Source organism: Trichoderma atroviride, chromosome 4 (genome assembly GCF_020647795.1).
Source record: "Trichoderma atroviride chromosome 4, complete sequence".
Lineage (NCBI taxonomy): Eukaryota > Fungi > Ascomycota > Sordariomycetes > Hypocreales > Hypocreaceae > Trichoderma > Trichoderma atroviride.
In genome coordinates, this window is record NC_089403.1 from 2,375,595 (window position 1) to 2,394,975 (window position 19,381).

At 49.9% G+C, this 19,381-nt stretch overlaps 10 protein-coding genes across 10 annotated transcripts; 5 read left to right on the forward strand and 5 right to left on the reverse strand.

Annotated features, from left to right (window-relative positions):
- Window positions 1–42: 42 nt before the first annotated feature.
- Window positions 43–2,432, forward strand: TrAtP1_008096 (uncharacterized protein). The gene is made up of 2 exons (XM_014086392.2): window positions 43–582; window positions 723–2,432. The coding sequence occupies exons 1-2, from the start codon at window positions 508–510 to the stop codon at window positions 1,683–1,685; spliced, it is 1,038 nt and encodes a 345-aa protein (XP_013941867.1). The 5' UTR covers window positions 43–507; the 3' UTR covers window positions 1,686–2,432.
- Window positions 2,433–3,324: 892 nt separating this feature from the next.
- Window positions 3,325–3,786, reverse strand: TrAtP1_008097 (uncharacterized protein; the record flags this gene model as incomplete). Its single annotated transcript, XM_066113780.1, has 1 exon — window positions 3,325–3,786. One exon carries the CDS (start codon window positions 3,784–3,786, stop codon window positions 3,325–3,327), a length of 462 nt encoding a protein of 153 aa, XP_065969868.1.
- A 61-nt stretch (window positions 3,787–3,847) lies between these two features.
- Window positions 3,848–5,470, reverse strand: TrAtP1_008098 (uncharacterized protein; the record flags this gene model as incomplete). Its single annotated transcript, XM_014087291.2, has 1 exon — window positions 3,848–5,470. The coding sequence occupies one exon, from the start codon at window positions 5,468–5,470 to the stop codon at window positions 3,848–3,850; it is 1,623 nt and encodes a 540-aa protein (XP_013942766.2).
- Window positions 5,471–7,555: 2,085 nt separating this feature from the next.
- TrAtP1_008099 (uncharacterized protein) lies at window positions 7,556–8,011 on the forward strand (the record flags this gene model as incomplete). The annotated part of the gene is made up of 1 exon (XM_066113781.1): window positions 7,556–8,011. The coding sequence occupies one exon, from the start codon at window positions 7,556–7,558 to the stop codon at window positions 8,009–8,011; it is 456 nt and encodes a 151-aa protein (XP_065969869.1).
- A 241-nt stretch (window positions 8,012–8,252) lies between these two features.
- Window positions 8,253–9,228, forward strand: TrAtP1_008100 (uncharacterized protein; the record flags this gene model as incomplete). Its single annotated transcript, XM_014086521.2, has 2 exons — window positions 8,253–8,274; window positions 8,528–9,228. 2 exons carry the CDS (start codon window positions 8,253–8,255, stop codon window positions 9,226–9,228), a joined length of 723 nt encoding a protein of 240 aa, XP_013941996.2.
- A 19-nt stretch (window positions 9,229–9,247) lies between these two features.
- TrAtP1_008101 (uncharacterized protein) lies at window positions 9,248–10,072 on the forward strand (the record flags this gene model as incomplete). Its single annotated transcript, XM_066113782.1, has 1 exon — window positions 9,248–10,072. One exon carries the CDS (start codon window positions 9,248–9,250, stop codon window positions 10,070–10,072), a length of 825 nt encoding a protein of 274 aa, XP_065969870.1.
- A 539-nt stretch (window positions 10,073–10,611) lies between these two features.
- TrAtP1_008102 (uncharacterized protein) lies at window positions 10,612–12,435 on the reverse strand (the record flags this gene model as incomplete). The annotated part of the gene is made up of 1 exon (XM_014086522.2): window positions 10,612–12,435. The coding sequence occupies one exon, from the start codon at window positions 12,433–12,435 to the stop codon at window positions 10,612–10,614; it is 1,824 nt and encodes a 607-aa protein (XP_013941997.2).
- Window positions 12,436–14,298: 1,863 nt separating this feature from the next.
- Window positions 14,299–14,912, reverse strand: TrAtP1_008103 (uncharacterized protein; the record flags this gene model as incomplete). Its single annotated transcript, XM_014086362.1, has 2 exons — window positions 14,299–14,562; window positions 14,625–14,912. 2 exons carry the CDS (start codon window positions 14,910–14,912, stop codon window positions 14,299–14,301), a joined length of 552 nt encoding a protein of 183 aa, XP_013941837.1.
- Window positions 14,913–16,246: 1,334 nt separating this feature from the next.
- TrAtP1_008104 (uncharacterized protein) lies at window positions 16,247–17,013 on the forward strand (the record flags this gene model as incomplete). The annotated part of the gene is made up of 2 exons (XM_066113783.1): window positions 16,247–16,861; window positions 16,924–17,013. 2 exons carry the CDS (start codon window positions 16,247–16,249, stop codon window positions 17,011–17,013), a joined length of 705 nt encoding a protein of 234 aa, XP_065969871.1.
- A 237-nt stretch (window positions 17,014–17,250) lies between these two features.
- On the reverse strand, window positions 17,251–18,858 carry TrAtP1_008105 (uncharacterized protein; the record flags this gene model as incomplete). Its single annotated transcript, XM_066113784.1, has 3 exons — window positions 17,251–18,291; window positions 18,342–18,358; window positions 18,464–18,858. 3 exons carry the CDS (start codon window positions 18,856–18,858, stop codon window positions 17,294–17,296), a joined length of 1,410 nt encoding a protein of 469 aa, XP_065969872.1. The 3' UTR covers window positions 17,251–17,293.
- Between the last annotated feature and the right edge of the window lie 523 nt (window positions 18,859–19,381).

A 19,381-nucleotide genomic window follows, 5' to 3' on the forward strand; every position in this document is an offset into this window, starting at 1 on the left:
GGCAGCCTCTCTTGACGAGCAACAGACAGACCGCCGCTCGATGCGCTGGCCGTGCACCAAGGTTCAGGGCTGTCAGCACCTTGCCAGCTTAGCACCAGCTGGGCATTGCCCGCGGCAGCCTAGCTGGCCTTTCTAGGGCCGCCTGTACCGACTCACTGGTTGGCCAGGCTCCGCAGCCGCTCAAAAGCCCCCCAAGCGCCTTGTGCTCGCTATTGCACCTCCCTCTTCCCTAAGCCACACAGCCGCTCTTTTCGTGCTCCACAACCTTTCCATCTTCACGCACACACACTTTGCCTGGCCTTTTGTCTCCCTGCACATCCGCCAACTCCCTCCTTCTCCCACATTTGAAAAAAAAGCCAAGGCCACAGGAACATCCTCAGGAAGAGAAGAAGAGCGCCAGCATATTCAATCATTGGAAAATAAAAAAGACCTCAGACGCAACAAAGCTTACCTGGGTGCCCAAAGGCTGTATATGTTAAGAGCGTTCCTGCAAATTTTCGGCTTGCAATGATGACCTCGCCATTGAAGAAGCAGCCGCAGGATGTAGCCGACTGTGTCTTGAAGCGTGCAGAAGTTAGCAAGGTACGCATGCATCTCCTCTCTCATCATTACCATCCTATCTTGTCTCTTGCATTAGCAATGGCGGCTACAATGCCATCCTGCTTCATCTCTGCTGCCGAGTCATCCCAGTTTCACTAACAAAGGAGCTTTGACATACACAGATTGCCCGCCGACTCCAGAATCGCCTCGCACTTGCGCAGTTCAAGACCAAGCATGGTTGGGAAGACCTCACACTCGACATCATCGAACCCAAGGTGGAGGAGGAGATACGCCGCAAGCGTCTGTACGAGGGCGACGTCCTGTCCGACTCTTCTTCGAGTGCATCCGACTTGCCTTACCCGACAAAGACTCTCATGAGCTCGCCGCTCAAGGCACCCTTGTTCTCCGATGCGGTCGGTTCCAGCAATGGCAGCTCCGGGCATCGCAAACGCACCTACTTTGCCTCGTTTGACGGCGACGCCTCGAGCCCGACAAAGCGCTTCCGCGGCTCTCCGACAATGCACAAATCGTTTGCCGGTCATACTCTGTGGAAGGACGGTCATCAGCTCACTCACTCCTCTCCCATGAAGCCCCGCCGGCAGCAACACTTCACCACCTCGGCCGGACCGGACGTCTCCTTTTTCCAGCAGCGAAGAATGACCAACGAGCTAAGCGCTCATCCGAATTTCACCGCCCCGGAAGAGGAGGATGACGACCTGCTGCCTGCGCACTCGTTCGCCGCCAACGTCCGATCTTCTCCACCTCGCACGCCACCAATGCAATCCCGATCTCTGAGGAAGAAGGCGGATGGTACAGAGGCGGGCCAAGAGGGAGCAGATCTTTTGCTGTACCTTGCAGCCTCGCCGTCGCCAGCAGTGAAGCCGCACAGGGCTCGGATCGAGCGGCCGTCGACACCACCCCCGAAGAACAGCAAACTGGACTTGCCCTCCGCCATGATGACCACCCCTGGAGGAGGCAATCCATTCCCCAACACGCCGGGCCAGGGCTTTGACTTTGCCGACTTTGTCAACATCACCCCGAGCCCGGCTCAAAAAGTCTGGAAGACTCCGAATCCTCTTTCTGGCGCTCGCACTCCCCGAAGCGTTGCCAGAAAGCGCCTTACGTTTGATGAGCCTCGACCTTGATGAACGAAGCAATTCCCCTTTTTAATTGTGACTGGCATTTCGGCATGCCTCACTGTCCCCGACCTACTATTTGCTTCTTATACATGATACCACGACACTATATGCTCGCACCGTATGCGGCTCTATTGCTTTTTTATTGCCCCCACTATATCCTTTTTCTTTTACTTCATGTTTTATCTATCTATTCCCGTTTATTCTTTCTGCTGTTGGCCAACGCAGGAGCTAATCTCTTGTTTGGATGTCTGGCCCCTCTGGGCGTTATGTGTTTTTGATTAGATGACAGTGGGAACATGGGGCTTTGTTTGCAGTAAAAACATCTGCTACATCAGGGTTAAAAAGAAGGGCAGGGCCGGAAGCCGGCCGTTGAAGACAATTGATCCTCTTACTATGGAAAGGGCCGTGAGGGAGCAAGGCGTTGAATTCTGTTTTTTTTTTTTTTTTTGCCTCTGATATGATTGTTTGTTTGTTGTTGCTCCCTCTGGCGGTGTACAGCAGTGGATCTTTGGTGGATGTAGGGTACGAACGGGATGGTTGGATGAAAGAATAATCCCTGGTATGATGCCAGGCAGGCCTTGATGGCCGTGGCCAGAAACAAATTGTGACAGTAGTTAGTCGCGTCAATGATAGTGATTATCTCGTATCTCACTTTTACCTTTTTTTTTTCGTGTTATGTTGTGTTCGTATTGACCGTGTCCTGTTGGCCCGGCGCCTTAATAACTTGGTAGGCAATGACCGCGGTGTGCTTACTTTGAAAGTTGTAAAAAGTTTGGGCGACCTTTTCTTATGCGCGCATGTAACTTGCATGCACACAAAAAACGCGGTTCATCTTGATGAGTTTCACGCGTCCAGTGGCTGAAAAGCGCCTAGCTAATGGTGGCGCGGAGCTCTTTATGCTTCCAGTCCGCGTCTTGGTCGCGTTTTCTTGGGGATCGGGAAAGTCAATTTACAGCCATGATTGACGATCTGATTGGATGGTGGGCGTGGCGCACTAGCGAGCTGGGAGCTTTTCTAAGCCACTGGGGGAAGCTCTAGTGAAAGGTGAGGGTGTGAAGAGGATGATTTTGATTTTTTACGTGGAAGTGTGTTCGTTCAGCAGGTGATTTGCTATTTTCTTCAGCTACTTGTGGACACACGTTTTTAGAAAAGGATTATTATTCTCGATATCCATCTGAGAGTGGTTTTGGATCACGAAAGCAAGTGCGTGAGAGCTGCTTACCCTGGAATTTTTTAAGTGCAGCCTTTTGGCACCACGTTCCCGCTGATGGGTCTTTTGCGATTTGGACTGATCTATCATGCATCAATGCCACATGGGCTGTGGAGCCAAGATATTATTTTTAGCCAGTCTCTTTAACTTCTTTTTTTTTTCTTTCGTCCAAGTCGTCTATATTCATAGGTAGTTATCCTTTTCTGTGGGCAAATGTCATACATGCTTATATACTTTGTATCTTTTACCCGGCTTTTTACTTCCACGCAGTGTCTGCCTTCACTGAATATTGGCCAGCAGTGAACGACAGACATAACGTGCCAAGTAGGAAAGCCCTTCCGCCGAAATGTCTGCAATTTTTTTTTCCAACATCACTGATCTCGTCCTTCTTGCTTCTGCGTTTCGTATTTTCTAAACCCTCACTGAAGCCGCCTCTCATGAGAGGGTAGGGCTATCTCGCCTTCCTGCTGCATCCCCAGCGCCAGCATTCGGGTGGCCGTTGGCCCAGTCACCGAGACTGGAGCCACTGATGTATCTGGACGTATAGCTGTCGCGGTTATCCTCCAGGAGCTGGTTGCTGCTATACACAGAGCTGCCTCGGCTTGAAGCTGTGTTTCTTGGCGGGGCTAATCGACTCTCCAGCTCTAGGTCAAATGGATCAGACCGGAATTTATCACGACGCTGCGCAAATGAATTGTTGCTTTGCAGCGACTCCCGGTGCACAGAGTGTGGCCGGGGAGGAACCGCTGGAGTTTGGAAGCTTTTGATGCCACCAAGCGATCGTCCTCTCGAGCGGCGGCGGTTCGAAGTAGAGACCGGAGGAGGCAATACCATGTTATCGTCGGTGAAAGGGTTCGCTAAAACGGAGCTCGAAGGCGGCGGTATCTTGCCGGACATTAAAGCATTGGCGTCTGAAAATGGGTTGAATAGCTTGCCATGGTCAAAGCTAAGACCTAGTTTACGTGCCTTTGATGGTGCTTTGCGGGCGGCCGCAGGGGGGGTTTTGAGATTTGACGTAAGTTGGTGTTTTCATCGGTTCAACTGTGACAGCGTCGAGGAACTGAGAATTTCCTCTGTTCATGTTGACATTGCTAGAACCTAATTTCCCACTGAAGTTTTGCTTGACAGCACCCAGGGTCGTTGCAATGCCAAGTTTCTGTGCCATTGGCTTGGAGGAGCCCCCTTTGCTCGGTTCTTGCGATTTGCGACTCGTTAATTTTCTTCGTAAGAGCCATAATAAGACTACAAGAAACGCGGCGGCGGCTATACCACCCACGGTGCCGCCAACAATGGTGGCAGTCGATGGATTTGTGCTTGGGCTCACGGGGTCCGCTATTGTTTGCCCAGTAGGCTGGCTGTCTCCCGATATGATGTTTCCGCTCAGGCTGCTTGGAGAAGTACTGGTAGCAGTTGGAACAGCCCCGATGCCATCTGATGAACCTGATATGAGAGATGTGGCATGTGCAATCACGTTTGACTGTGTTCCGCTTGGTATAGACCCGCTCACTACCCCGGTGGATGCGGAAAGCGGCGTAGAAATCGGTGCAGCAATAATAAGAGAAGCCGGTAAAGATGCTGATATAGAGGAGGGCGCAGCCACAGACACCTGGACAACGGGTGACGCAGAGCTGGCCACTGAAGTAGGTGTCGAAGCTGGCGAACTCGAAGCTGGCGAACTCGAAGCTGCATTTCCTCCAGCTGCAGATACAGCTACATTTGTCGGCTGGCTGACCTCCTGGGCTGAAAACCCATTGCCTCCCTGTATTGATGCTGTGGAAGAAGCTTTGGGAATAGAATCAGAAGAGGAAGAAACCGAGGTCTCGGAAGGCTGAGCAACGTCTGCGGCACTGAAAATCTGCGGCTCCTGGACTGAATTGTCGGTGGGTTGAGCTGCTGGGGATATTGATTGAGATGAAGTGGTGGGCGATGGCTGTTTCTGCGGTGTAAGGGGTGAAGTTGGAAAGATGGCTTCAGTTTCAGGTGCCGCAGAAACTTCAGATGGAGAAGACTTGGGAGTAGGAGTCTGATTTTGACTTTGCGATGTTGCAATAGAAGGTGCCTGAGTAGAAGGGGTAGCTGTAGGAACAACACTAGATGAGATTTTGGTTGTGGAAGAAAGCTGTGGAATCTCTTGCACTGCTGATGATGAGATTTGTGTGGATACCGAAGCACTCGTTGGAATAGGAGATGTCGACGATGTTAACAACGCTGCTTGGCTAGTGTTGCTGGTCGGTACAGGGACGATGGATGTAGTAGGTGTCTCGTCTTCTGCTGTCAAGCTTCCACCCGTAGGAATTGCTGTTGGAGTCTCCCCAATAGTCTCCTTCGTCGTCATGTCCGAAGCCGTAGTGGTAGGGGTCCGAGGAGACGAACTTGTGGCGGTACTGGAGGCGGCTTCTATGACACCATGGCTCGATGTCAACGGTCTCTGTGTTGAGTCGGCGGGAGAAGTACTGGTAGAAGAAGAAAGGGGGACATCGGAAGGGCCAATGGAAACAGAGCTGGCGTTGCGAATGGTCGTTGATGACAGATTCGGGGTATCGAGGGAAGTCGAAGAAACTCCAGCTAAAGAGCTCGACATTGCGATGAGGAATTGACTTGAAAATTAGTCGTAGAAAAAAAAAGTATTAAAGTCTTGAAAATGGCATTCGCAAGAGTATCGAGCCAGTCGATTAATATCTTCCACCAAGCGAAGAGAAAGGACGCATTGCAAGCATTCACAACTCAAGAGTAGGCTGGCCAACCGTGACTACAAGGAGAAAGAGAAAGATGTGAGATTTAGATGCCAGAGAAAGATGGAACAGTAATCGCACTTGGGCCAGTGGCAGACAAATGCGCAGAGAAGGTCTATTGATGCAAAATACAGGAGGCACGAGAATATGGCATCGTGCGCCTTTACTACTGGCGCCTTGTAACAGCTTTTCGGCCGTACCACCTAAAATTGGCAGCCGGGCGAGGGGGCCACAGAAACAGAGCCCTGCCTAGCTCCTGCAAGGCAACGAAACACATTGCATCGCGCCGTGGAAGGCGAGCGTTATGCCGACAAGATCTTGCGTTGGGAGGCGACACTCCGTATCAGGGGCTGAGACCCCTAGTTCTGCGACAAATCTGAAGCATCATGGCATCCTGGATGGGGGGCCAAAGTGCCACTTTTGCACTAGCTTGGCGAAGAGGGTCCGTTTGGCACATGCTTGTATGTGTATATCGAGAAGGCCGAAAAGAAGCAAGAGAAAAGGGTTACGAATAGAGAAGAGGAAGGCTGCTAAATATGGATTGTTGACTGTGTCATGTGGAGACGTCAGCTTGATGTGGTCCATAAGGAGTTTTTTGCAGTTGGTTGAACGACGACGGGCGATGTGAACTACCCAGGAGCCGTGTTGGCTCCAACGGTAAGCGAGACATAAGTATGCGTCTGTGATGCATTCAACAACTTGTGAAGTCGGCATGCCTCCATTTAGGCTGATATGAGAGAGAAGATGAAAGACGTCTTTCTTATTTGGTACCTTTCTTCTCTCCTAGGGCGTCAAGGGCATTCCCTTTTCAGACCTGGACTTTGCCAGAGAAATGGAGCGATCATGAAACTTTACGTCTGCGCAGCATCGTTCCATTGAGCGAATATCCCCGATTAGGCGCCGTTTGCCGGCCTGACCAGCGCTAAGGGTCTAGGGGAAGCAGGGCGACAGGGATGGAACGTTTTCGATTGGCACGAGGAGTTGTATGAAGTCGCTGCCGCGGATTCGTCTGGGTCGGCTATGAGTGATGCTCTGTTGCTCTGTTATATACCATGTACGCGGATTACGGTTTTCGAGCATGCGAAACTTTCCAAGGATTTGACGATCTGCACTAGGGTCAACGGTGGTTCAACTGTGTTAGCGGGGCGCTGGACCAAAGCATATTGGATATCACGAAACGCAGTGTTTTGTAAGCTTGCTGGCGCAAGTAATGAGTCGATTGTCCATTTACAACCAGCCCGCCCACAGGCGCGACGGATGAGCAGATTCGTGTCTCATATTTGGACCCTTTGTCGGCTATGCTGCTCTGTAAATCGCTGATGTGATACTGTCTGGCTTGATGAATGCTTGTATCCGCAGATGCCTTGGATACGACGAGAGGCCGTTTACTAAAGGACGGACCACCGGCTGGTTGAAGCATGAAGCATTGGCTTGGCGAGTAGCAGCAGTAGCGTGTATAACGGGCGACACAATGAGTTTTGTAACCGTGGTGGGCGAAGTGAAACACTTCTATGATAGCCGTCTTCCGCACCTATGCATAAATCCATGCGGGATGCCGTTGGTGAAAGACTCAATGTGTTGTTACTGCGTTTCCCAGAATGTCGCTGCGTCACGTACCTAGTAGGTGCTGAGTAGAGGGAAATTGCTCTGCGACCAACAAACACCATTTACACACGGCAGGCGACGGAAGCCGGAAATGCAATGCTCCGACGGACCACCTGCGGCCATTTCCTGCCCAAGGAAGGAGTATCTACACAATTACCATCGTCGTCTGTCCATCGAGCTTGTTCGCCATCTTTTCTGCGTTGATCGTGTGCGCTCGAGGTAGCACAGGTATACACGCATTACCTGGTATCTGATAGGCCGATACGTGTACCAGCGGGTGTCGGTAAGGCGGGGGAGCTGGCTTGCTTAGCACCTGGCCATTAGGACCAATGGGCCCTGTGCTAGCCAGCTGGTCTGCGCCATGCCCCTGGATCACCAAAGCTGGCTGTCCCTCTTTGGGCCTGGGATTCTCTGATTCTATCCTTGCCGCAGCAGCACCTCTCCAGAATAGGCACGGAGCACGGAGCACAGCAGCCGGCTGCGTGGTTGACCCGCCATCTGCCTTCATTGAAGACGCTCGCTGCGTCGTTTCTCGCCAGCCCGTGGACACAGCCCTTGGACAGCTCAGTCACCCGTTCGTTCTCCGCCTCGGCCTGGGCTGTGCTGGCATCTCGTCTCCTGCCATCGTCTCGCCTCGCCTCGCCTCGCCTCGTCCCGCACGCGCAAAGAGGCCTTTTCCGAGCGCATTGCTGAGCCGCATCCCTCGGTGGACGACAGCCAGAGCGAGACTCGGGGCGCCTGACGCCTGCCTAGGCCCGCTCTCGCACCCGCACCCGCGTTCCTGACATCCCCGAGTCCCCATCACTCCGGCCGTTTTGCTGCTCGCCTCTGCCGCCGAAACGGACGGCCTCCTCCTTGCTCGAGATCCGCCCTCTGCCCCCAGCCTGTGGTGGCGGCGGTGCGATACGGCGCCCCTCTCCCGGGCTCGAATCTGGGCTGACGGTGGTGGTGCCGGGTCGATCTGACCCCATCCACGCTCTGCCCATCACGCCTCGCTCTATCGTGGCTTCACCAAAGTTGCGAGCCATGTTTGGATCCTTTGGCCTGGGTAAGTCTAGCGGCTGTCTCTCATTTGCTCTCGCTCCATGTCATATTTCGTCTATTCTACACTATTCCACACACTTGGCATGTAATCAACTTCTCAATTTGCCCCTCTCTCTTCTCTTCACCCGTTTATGCTCAACCTGGGCTCATAGCCCCCCCTGCTTTCAATACATCTTGGCCATATCTTGGTTTCAACTTTAAGCATCAGCCCGCCTGTTATTGTGCCTTACTATGCATCGTATCTAAACTGTAACTAGCAAATCTGCCGCCCAAGGTCAAGGTAGCCCCCGAAGACGTTCCGCCTCCTACACCTATTAGTCTTCCTCGCTACCAGCCTTTCGTCCAAGATGATGCCCCTGTTGATCCACAACAAGCCCTATCAAACCTACTCAAGTATACGGGCCGGGTCTCTGCCGCTTCGGGGTCAGTAGGGCTTTCTGCCATCGGATTTGATTTGAGACTGGACGTTGGAGCAGAGGAGCTCATCCCCGTTCCGTCTTTTATCCCCGACTTTGACAAGTGGGACCGACTCACGCCCGAGGAGGCTAGCGAACAGAATCAAGCAGAGCGTCGGCCCATAAGAAACGGCAATCTGTCTCCCGGATGCCAGGTTTATGTTGAGCGTCGCAAGGAGCTCTCGAACAATAACGAAGATGCATTTCATACAGTCCGCCGATTGCCACCTCCCAAGGGGAAGCAGCAAGCTCGGCTTGGAAATGCTTACGAGTTCTTTCGCTGCCTTGAGTTCTTCACCACGTACTGGGATGACCCAACTCAACCTCCGTCTCTCCCCCCATCTCCCGAATTAGCACCGGCCGAGAATGGTGAGACCAATACCACCAATATCCCCCCCGGAACCCTCACGGTACGAGGCAACGCGGACATCGGACGGTTGTTCAATGCCCCCCGAGTATCGACAAAATCTCATTTCAGCATTTATCAAGCTTGTGGCGTATGATTATGGTTGTAATGTTTCCATGGCTCGTTATGAGCCTAGGCTGCATTTAAGCTCCCCAGAAGGCCACCCTAGCCCGCGTAAATCATACAGCCCTTCCAACTGCCATTTTATTTTCCAGAGCCCAACTACAAGGGAGACAGCCCGTGCTGGTCTTGTATATGGCCCTCTGGGGGTAGTCAGTGCACGTCCAGGCACAAATTTCACAACCCCAGACATCGAAACAGCACAGTCCACCGATCTTGCCCGGGAAGTACTAGCTGCCCTCGTTGCTGCCCAGCACAGGGCTCGCGAAGGGAAAGTTGAAACGCGGTTTGGCGAAGGCCAGTGGTGGACATCTAAACCGAGATGGGGCGGTGGTACTGGGGGTCCCATTGGGAGAGAAATTGATACGGATATGCCGCTCGGAGACAAAGATGCCCTACCCACCGATTCAGACAAAGCAGTTCGACCTACCAAAAAACCTCGGAAGACGTTGTCAATATACGACGCCTATCGCATGGTTCGACCGCCATCTTTCACATGGGACAAAAAGGCTCGCTACGAGGCAATTGGTAGGCAGAAGGGCGTTGATTGCGACGACATCTTTGTGATTAGCTCCATCTTCCACCATGTATCTATTCTTCGAGTCCGAGTTCCTGACCGTCTCTTGGAGGTACTTGGAGGTTCTTCCGACCAAGATGTGACAAAACGCAGCTGGGGCAGAGTTCAGGGCTGGAGAAGTAAATGGTTCGACTTATTCGATGTTGAGCAGCGACTTGCAGCCATGCGGATGCTTTGGGCTGTAATGGCTTATCAGATGAGAAAGGAGCCGGAGGACAAGGATGTGGCAGTGGCTGAGAAGTGATTTACGAATGATTAAACAAAGGCATTTGAGAAGTGGCATATCACAAGGTCAATGGCAAGAAGAGAGAGCCTATAAGACGTCTGTGAGATGCATGATGGGCAGCCTATCTAGAGGCAATATATGAGGATGTGTCCTGCTGTAAAATTTGCCAGTTGGGATAGCGCTGAACGGCCAGTCCTCTTATAAACACCTAGGCTTTACTTTATGCTAGAGAATTTATGAGCATCCAGCTCATCTAATGAAAATGAAGGAATAGCTGACAGAGCCACACACAAACCGTACTGATAAAGGTCCATAAACTATCACTTCAAATGTAAATGAAAGAGTACTGAGCATGATTGTGTATCTTGAATGAAAACATATTGTCCATGGGATTGGCCTTTCAAATCATGGCCGCTCGGCGAACGCGAAAGGTCGTGCAGTATTAGGAGCTTTTTAATATTATTCAATTAAACTGAAACCATCATAGCTTGACTATTAATCTATACCCGCCAATATGAGCTGATCTATATACAATTAATCTAGATGACAACATCTTTTTAAGCAAACGGATACGGCACTGATGGCACAGGGTTATCCGAGTAGCAAGAATACATGGGATCTGCATCTCCAAGGTATCCAACGCACTTCTTGCAGTTCAGCAACGTATCAGGGTCATACTTTTGCTTAATCGCAAGCAACGTATCGTAGTTGCCGCCAAAGAAGACGTCCTGCCAGTCGGGCTCATCCGGGTCTGCCTCGTTCAGATACGACGCCTGTACCGAGAGCGGCGCCTTGATGGCTTCTATAGCGGAGCGAGCAGCCGCAGCGGCTTGGCCGCCGTCTGGCATTCCCGGCAGCCAGCCTGCTGCTGCGACGAGATGCCAGAGGGTGTTTCGCCATACGGGGTTGGCGCTGGTGGCGTTGTGCGTGTCGGGCGTGTTGGTCGCTCCCGTCTTGAGGATGAGGAAGTCGACGAGGGCGCCGGTGGTGTCGTTTGCCAGGATCTGGCGGGCGTTTTCCATGCCTTGCAAGAAGCCGGTGACGAGGGCGTCGACCTTGGCGGGGGATTCGAAGTTGTCGGCGGTGATGAGGCGGCTTGGGGTCAGGACGGAGATGCCGACGGTGCCAAACTGACTGAGGTAGCTCTCTTGGGCGGCGTAGAAGTCCTTTTCAGTGTCGTAGAGCAGGTAGGAGTTGGTCGTGATGTTGAGTCCCGGATAGCTGGTGACGAAGGAGTTGAACTTGGAAGTCAGCTGCTTCAAAGTCCCCAGAGGGTCTTGGCCAATGGGCATCACTTCAAGCAGGTTGATGCCGGTTGCCGAAGCAGTATCATAGCCAGAGGCATTGTTGGCTGACCAGTTGGGCTGCTCATTGGACAGCTCGGTGAGAAAGTCACGCAAGAAGGTGCTCTTTGTGAGGTCCGTCTCGCTGTTGTTGAAACTGGCCTGCAAGCGCCACGCAGCCCACTGGTTCTTGGGATACACCTGGAACTTGTAGTTGACCAGCACGGCGTAGGAGCCGCCGCCGCCGCCTCGCATGGCCCAGAAGAGGTCGGCATCGTTGCACGCGTTGATGGTGCGGAACTCGCCATCGGGCGTGACCACGTCAAACTCGACGGCCTGGTCCACCATCAGGCCGTACGCCGGCGTGAGAAGCCCGTGGCCGGCGGCCTGGCCGAAGCCGCCGGCGATGCCTACGGTCGAGCAGCCGCCGACGGTGACCATGATGTTGCGCTGCTCAAAGTAGTCGATTGCTTCTTGGGCATTGACGCCGGCTCCGATGATGGCGATGTTCTTGCGGGTTCCTGCAGAAGGGCAGTTTTGAGCCGTGAATGAAGCCTCCAGGGTCATGTTCTTCATGTTGTGCGTGTTGAGGGTCAGAGTGTTGGCCGCGCTGCTGCGGCCAAGATAGTCGTGGCCGGTGTTTTTGATAATCATCCGGATGCCATGCTTTCTTACAAAGGCAATGGTAGCCGTGATGTGCTCAGCGGTTGTAGCGTAGACTTGCAACGCGGAGAGTCTCCCCAGGGAACAGGTCTGGCCTCGGGGTGCAAAGACGCCGGGGTAGCAGTTTGCAGAGCCGCAAGATTCCCAGTTTGTGGCTTCCAGTGCTCCGGTGGATGATTCGCGAAAGGTGCCATTCATGTAGTTTTCCTGGAGAGTGGCACATAGCCCGCTGTCGAAGTTGGACGAGCTCGGGAAGCAGACGCTGCCCATTGGGACTGTTACTTGTAGCGCCCCTGAGATGGTCTGGTTGAAGGCCTGCCATTCTGCAGTGGTAGGCCAGCATGATTGCCCGGGTTGGCAGGAAAATGCTGAGCCATCAGCAACGGCGGTTTGAAGCAGCTGAGCTGCTATCAAGGATAGCGTGGCAGCACGCATGATGGACTGAGATGTAAGAGAATGCCAATCCAACTTGAAACTGCAAAAGCAGAATCAAATTGTCTATATATATGCATCCATAAGTCATATTTCAGTTTTACTTGTTCAAAAATCATCAGATGCTGAGATCATGACAGGGGATATAAGCAAGGGGTGTAAGTGAAGAAGCCGAGCTAAACAATAGTAAACAACTTGAATAAAAGCCTCCGACGACGTTGACTACTATGCAAAAACTCTGTAAAGTCTCGCCTATGCCGACATGGTATTGGAAAAGCCAATCTGGAAAGCTTCTAGCGTCCTCTATACTCTGCCTGGAAAGGCAAGTTGTTACAAGGGCCGGAGCTGTCAGGTAAGCGCTAATAGCGTAACGACGCTCTGGATAGGAGTTGAAAGATTGGCCCTGTGAAGCAAGTCAAGTTGAGCAGTTGTTTTGGAATTTGGGACAAAAGAGATGGTTGTACAAAACTAGTTGTATTGTGTTGAGGACGCTTTGGCTATTAGTAGAAGCATGATGTACGAGGACAATACCGGAAGCAAGGCTCAGTCTAATATCATAGACAACTCGAGCCAGTGGCTCCATGTTTCTATAATGCCGTCCCTTCTATGGCGATTAGTGATATAAAACAAGGGAGTTGACCTTGTTCGGGCGCACGTCGGACTGCTTGAGCGTCTGTGCACAATTGCTGGGATCGAGAAGCTGGGACGGCTACTGGGATCATGAGAATACTGCTGCCTGTATTCGCCTTTGTAAGGATAAAGGTTTCGTCCTATAAGTGGAAGATTATTTCCAGTTAACAAGGGTCGGAGTTGGCCTAGTCTATAGAGGAGTTCGCTGGGCTTACATGTGCACAATGGCTATCTTTCAAGGAGTGAAAAGATGACCTACGCAATAGGCCATGTCAGGTTAATACGGAGCGGAGTTTCGGCTACTACGGAATCCTTTTCGGACATTATTTTGTTCATTACACAATAATTAGTGAACGTTGATATTAATATTATACCGACACAGCTTATCCTACCTGGGCAGGCAGATTGAGTTGGCACGGACAAATGTGGTTGATCAGCCCGTAGAGGTAAGCTACAGCAATGCATTGAACCATGAAACAAGATGATCTGACTTTTCGGAAAAAAATATACGCAACGTAGTAGATTATGTAGTATCTAACTGCAATATGAGTTTGGGAATCAGCTTCTCCCCCTCCACTATATACCATCTCTTTAAAATATTATGCTTAGATGCAATCCAATTTCTCCAGCCTTAATCGTATCTCCCCTTTATAACAACAGTAAATAGCGAATCCGCATGTATAATGGCTACCATCAACACCAAACTAGGTACTCTCTGACAAATTTTCGGTATGAAACGGACATTGTCTTCCATGTGCGCTGTTGTCCGTCTTCAGAATTGCCACGTAGTCACTCAAACACTCCCAACAAAACTGTTGTGAGCAATTAGAGCCTGCGATTTGGTTCCTTAGCTTTATGCAACCACAAATGATGTGTGTAATAACATACACGTATGACTAAACAGGCTGGGATGATTGATATCCAACGACAATAACAAATCACCGCTGCACTTCCCAATACCATTGGTATTTGCAACGGGCACCTGTTGAAGACAGTATCGTTAAAAGGCCGCTCCCATTTTAGAGTAGAGTTTAGCGTCATCCTATGGGATTTCGGTGCTGGTTGTTTTGCGAAACAAGATAGGTAACGAAAACAAAGGTCTAGCATGGAGTACGGAGAAGCAAGGGAAAAAAAGAGACTCTTACAAATCATGTGTGAACTGTATGGTACATCAGCATATCTCACCACAGTGGCTAGAAGGATTCGAATTGAGGAAAACACAAAGGTGTAAAGTACTCACCATCCTCCATTCTTCTGGATATGAACCTTGCAATTGGGGCAAGGTTTTGTAACTTGTTTAATGGTCTCCGTACTGGCCGCATCTTCTTTCTTATGGCGTGCTGATGCTGCTTCTTGTTCATCAAACTGCTCGCATGTCAGCCCTTTATGCCAGGGCTTTTTATGTTGAAAACAAGTCAAGTTGCTGCATGAGTTGCACCTCATGATTGGCTCGTCGCTGCCTCCCTCGTGAAGCTGGCCGAAACCGCAGTCGGACGAACACTAAGCAAAGAAGAGTCAGAATGGCGGCCATGGTGAAGTCGAGATACCGCAGAAGAACACACCCATAGAAAGTTAGGATCGTCTTGAGTGGCACGTTGTATGATCAGCGTGTCCAGCTTCTTCTTTGTATCATCGTCTGCAAACTTTTGTATTTCTTGGTACTGGAGAACAGCGCCGCACTCCGGACACTTGATGTCTTCCCATTGTTTTCGCTCAAGTTCAGATCTCAGCATCTTTCGTAAGCACCTGAGGCACGCCGTGGGGAAATGTGTACATTCTTTTGTAATCGGAGACTGGGGGAATGACATGGTCCCCTTGTAGTCTCCGCAGATGATGCACTCAACCTTCATATTTGCTGTGACTTGCTGTGCTAAGATGTAGATTTAGTGTTGAACGAGTTTAGAAAAATTCATAAAAGATTTTGGGCATTTATAAACCCTAAACACCTTTGTATTGCTATAGAAGCAGCACTTACCCGTGTCTAGGTGAATGCTGCGTATAATGAGCGGTGTTTGATACATGTAGGCCGGGAAAGCCTTGTACTACTCACAGCCGACAGATACACTCTCACTAAAGACGGGTATATCATTGATTCAATCATGGCTTGACGCACCAAGCTGCACTTGCGTGACTTTGGCCCACGGCTCATCCATGGCGCTGCAATGTCGCTGCAAACTTGGTGTAGAGAGTATAGATTGGTATCCAGAATCTGTAGCGAGGTCCTCAATACTTGTAGAAGTTTTCGAGACCTTCTATTGGAATCGAGAAGTTCATGGAAAAAAAGAAACAGCTTTGAGCGAGGAGAGATAGATCGCGATAACAAAGAAAAGGATATGAATAAAGAGGGTTCCACGATCAACGCTCAAAGGCGTCAGTAGCAATCAAAAGCGGCTTGGATCATAGCATATAAAGCAAATCAAGAAGAAAGAATGAGTTCACAGTCTTTGTTTTGACGTACTTCATGTCTTCTTCTTCGAAGCTCGTTTGGTTGTTTAATTGCGAATAGCTTCATTTCGCCTAGTTTGTCGGCCATTGTGCTATAGTACCGGCATTTCCGGCGTCGGCATGAAAACACACGTAATTACCTCCACTTTTAGATAGCCTGGCGAGATAAATTGCTTGAGCAACTCTAGGAAACAAAAGAGTCTATATTTAGAAGCATTTCGGGCGTCTGCATCCCAGCTCGAACGTGGACCAGCAGAGATATGAGTTGGTACGTGGCTTTACTAGAGTCGCATAGCTCGGGAGTTTTTTGGGTCTTTCTCTACGCACATTGTTAGGTTTGCTTCAGGTAGTAATTCGAGATTCCAGCGGCCAAATCTATGGCTGAAGCGGCTTACTGTAATACGGCATGCCAATTAGCACAGTGCAGCTGATGCTATACGATCATTATGTGGAATTGAAGTCAGTGTGGCGTTGAAGTTTCGTAAAACGCAGCTGCACATGTGAAACAAACCCACAGAGTATGGATATTCCCTGCTTATAACAGAACATGTCGAATGTCCGCCTATTTTTACATATGCGGTATACCCAATGAATATGCAAAGATACGTCAGCTAGATACATGTACGTCATCTCAACCAACCTTTATTCACTATTCATTACCGAGCTTTACATACATGCAGTCTTTCTTCCCTCAGGCTCTGTTCCCCTCCATTCGTGATCAAACACTTTCTCACGCAAAATGAGCACAGCGATCCCATCCTCCATTATGGACGACTCTCAAGCCCATTCTCCAAACTGCCACATCTCCCCATTTCTCTTACTGCCGTATCACATCCGCCATGAAATCTACCTGTTCGCTCTCGAGTATCCAGATCTTCGCCCGATATTTGCACGTATGGAGTATCAGTTTGCTCAAGGCGAAGCCACACACGACACGACGAGGCTGCCAAAGTGTATCCTCCCAACGCCGCATGTCCCGGCGCAGCTAAAGGTCACTCCGGGCATCTTTCTGTGTAATAGACAAATTGCCAGCGAAGCGCGAGAGGCCATGAAGTTCAAAGTATTCACTCTCCAGAGACCACCGCCATATACCATGACGCTGGGGAGACCCATGGACATTACCGAGTTTATCAGCCAAGACACGCTGAAGAACATGCGGCGAGTGGAATTGGTAATGAATCTTTTTGATGATGCCAGGGGATGGGGCAAGACTGTAGAGATTCTTTTGGATGTCTGGAGCTCAGCAAACCATCTGAAGAGGATAGATGTAAGCCTAGAGCAGCCGGAGGAACTGCCGCCTGGAACAATGTGGCACGAGAGATCCTCTAGATATGTAACCAAACTGCTATCAATGGTTCGTAACATTTCATGCCCTCACTTTATTCAACAATAACCTAGTGCTAACAATCCTATCAGATCCAGAGCTTTGCAAGAGAGGGTGGTATTGAGTTGACCGGAACGCCGCTCCCAGCACTCAACGTGAAAAAGGCAAATGCGGATTGGTAAAATGTTGTAAAAGCATCTTTTTATATAGAAATGGCGTTACCGTTCTCGAAACTGAATATGAGCGTCTGCGCTAGATGAACCAGCATCTTTTTATGAAGCCTTTTTTTTGGGGGCGTTATCATGGTATAACAACAACCAACTCTACTCATGCAGAAGTATTACTGTACGGTACATCGGCCAAAGATTAACGTTATGTTTCTCGAAGGATTTAGTAGTTTATCCTGTAACCCATTAACTGAGTCATTAATTACATGTACCTTGTTTGCTGAGCCAAAGCCAGCTACACTTCCGACTTTTCACTCAACTTCGTCCTTCTCGAATTCATCCACCTTTTCGACTTGTCCACAACATCAGCAATATCCTCATGCAGAATCCAAGTAAGCAAGCCCACAGTGATGGGTACAGATATGATCCAGTAAACGTAAAACAGACTCTCGCCAGCGGCAAAGTCCCCGCCCATGGAGAAGATGGATGCCACAAACGTGCAAGGCACAATGATGGTGGCAATCTTGGTAAGCTGGCCGGAGCTACGTGCCATGCGGTTGGCGGCGGCCGTCTGCCTATTTGCTTCCTTTGTTTGTTTCATAGATTCCCACGATTGCATCTTGGCTTCGTATGTTTCTTCCATCGTGGAGCGAGTGGAGTACATCATCATATGATCTTTGAGAGATTCCTCGGCGTATTGAAGTTTCTCGTCAAGGAACTTCCATGATTCAATCTCTTCATTCTTATAATCTCCATGCTTTGAAGTCTTTTCTGGCGAATAGTATGTGTCTGAAAGGCGAAAGTTATGTATAATTGCCCGGATGCTGTGTCTGTTATTCCTGATGATTTGTTGTCTTCTCATGAGTTGCTGATATTCGGTCATAGCTTGGTTATTAATGGCTATTCTATTCTCGAAATTCTCAGATGCAGGTGAACTCTGGCTGATCTGGTGACTCCACACGTTTCGGTAAACGGTCTCATAGATAACCCTTTGATCCCAAAAGATGTCCTGCTCCCACAATGCGCGAATACGATTTCGAACAATGTAAGTTGCCGAAAATGGATCGTCATCAGATTTTGGGGGTATATTTTCATATGCTTCTGCCACCGCATCGAAAATCGAACGCTCGTGTGGTTGGGTGAAATCGTCATTTGTGGAATCGAGTACGATTTCGCGATACTGCGATTTGTACGGTGGCTCATGGGTTTTTAGATGAATTGTTTTTGGATCGTCTGGACTCGAGGCCGGGAATAATAACAGGCGACTTGGGTGCGGGTCAGTTATGATAACAGCTAATATGGGTCCGTTAATATTTTGATATCGTCAAAAGAAGATGACACACCTATCCAAGAGCCATTCCTGTATGAATTAGCCCAGTAAGATACGTAACTCTGGAAGGACACATGTCTATGACCATCCAATGAACCTTTCCAACGAAAAAAAGAGCCGCATAAAAGCTCGTACCTGCCAAGCTTTGTCTCTCGAGGTAGGGTGCGGTTTTGAGGCACCGCAGCCTTCCAGTATTTTGAGCTCCCTCCCTTGGATAGCTGTTTATCAACAACACTGAGCGTATTGCTTCCAATACAGTGAGAGAGGAAAAACTCTGGAGGAATCTCCAGTAGTACCCCAAGTAGTTCTGCTATTCTCGGGTTCAAATCTTCGAGGAGTATTACGTAGCGGCTTCTCTCCCCTACAGCGCCTTCTTTTCGAGTGTTCTCCCAGGATAGCAGTAGATTTCGCATCGTCTCGAACTCGTTTCCACTCGGCAGGCCACGGCAGCCTCGTTCTAGATTAAACAATCGAAGTTTCCATGGACTGTGGCGCGCATCTTCTGCCCATGGATGGTACACGGCGCCCATTTTGTTCGCGACGGCTGCTGCCCTCTTTGCATATGCTTTAGTCTTTTCTTCCATGTCCTCATTATCTGGCCAGAAGGTATCGTGATCTGGCCAGAAGATGTCATGATCTGCATCTATAAGCTTCCATTATCGACAAACGGATGAATCACAAATACCTTGTTCTGAATATGCCTGAGCCATGGAGCTTGAATGTGTATAATCTTTGTGTGAGTATATGTATAGGTATATCTACATCAATATGGCAACAGCCAATAACACCATGCCGATAGTACAAAACAAACGAGATTACTTCCACTACCAATCTCTCTATATATATTCTAGGAATCAAAAGAATTGCCAAGAAACAGTTTTCCTAGCAAGCCCAAAAATCTGCCTATCCAGCCACCTGAAAACATCCTCTGGCGCCTTGCAGCACAAATAAGCAGGGGTCATGGGCGGTGCTACCCCAATCAACCTTGGCACAGCATCACAAATTTGTAGTATATCTGCTTTGTTGATATCAACTCCCTTCCAAAAACAAGAC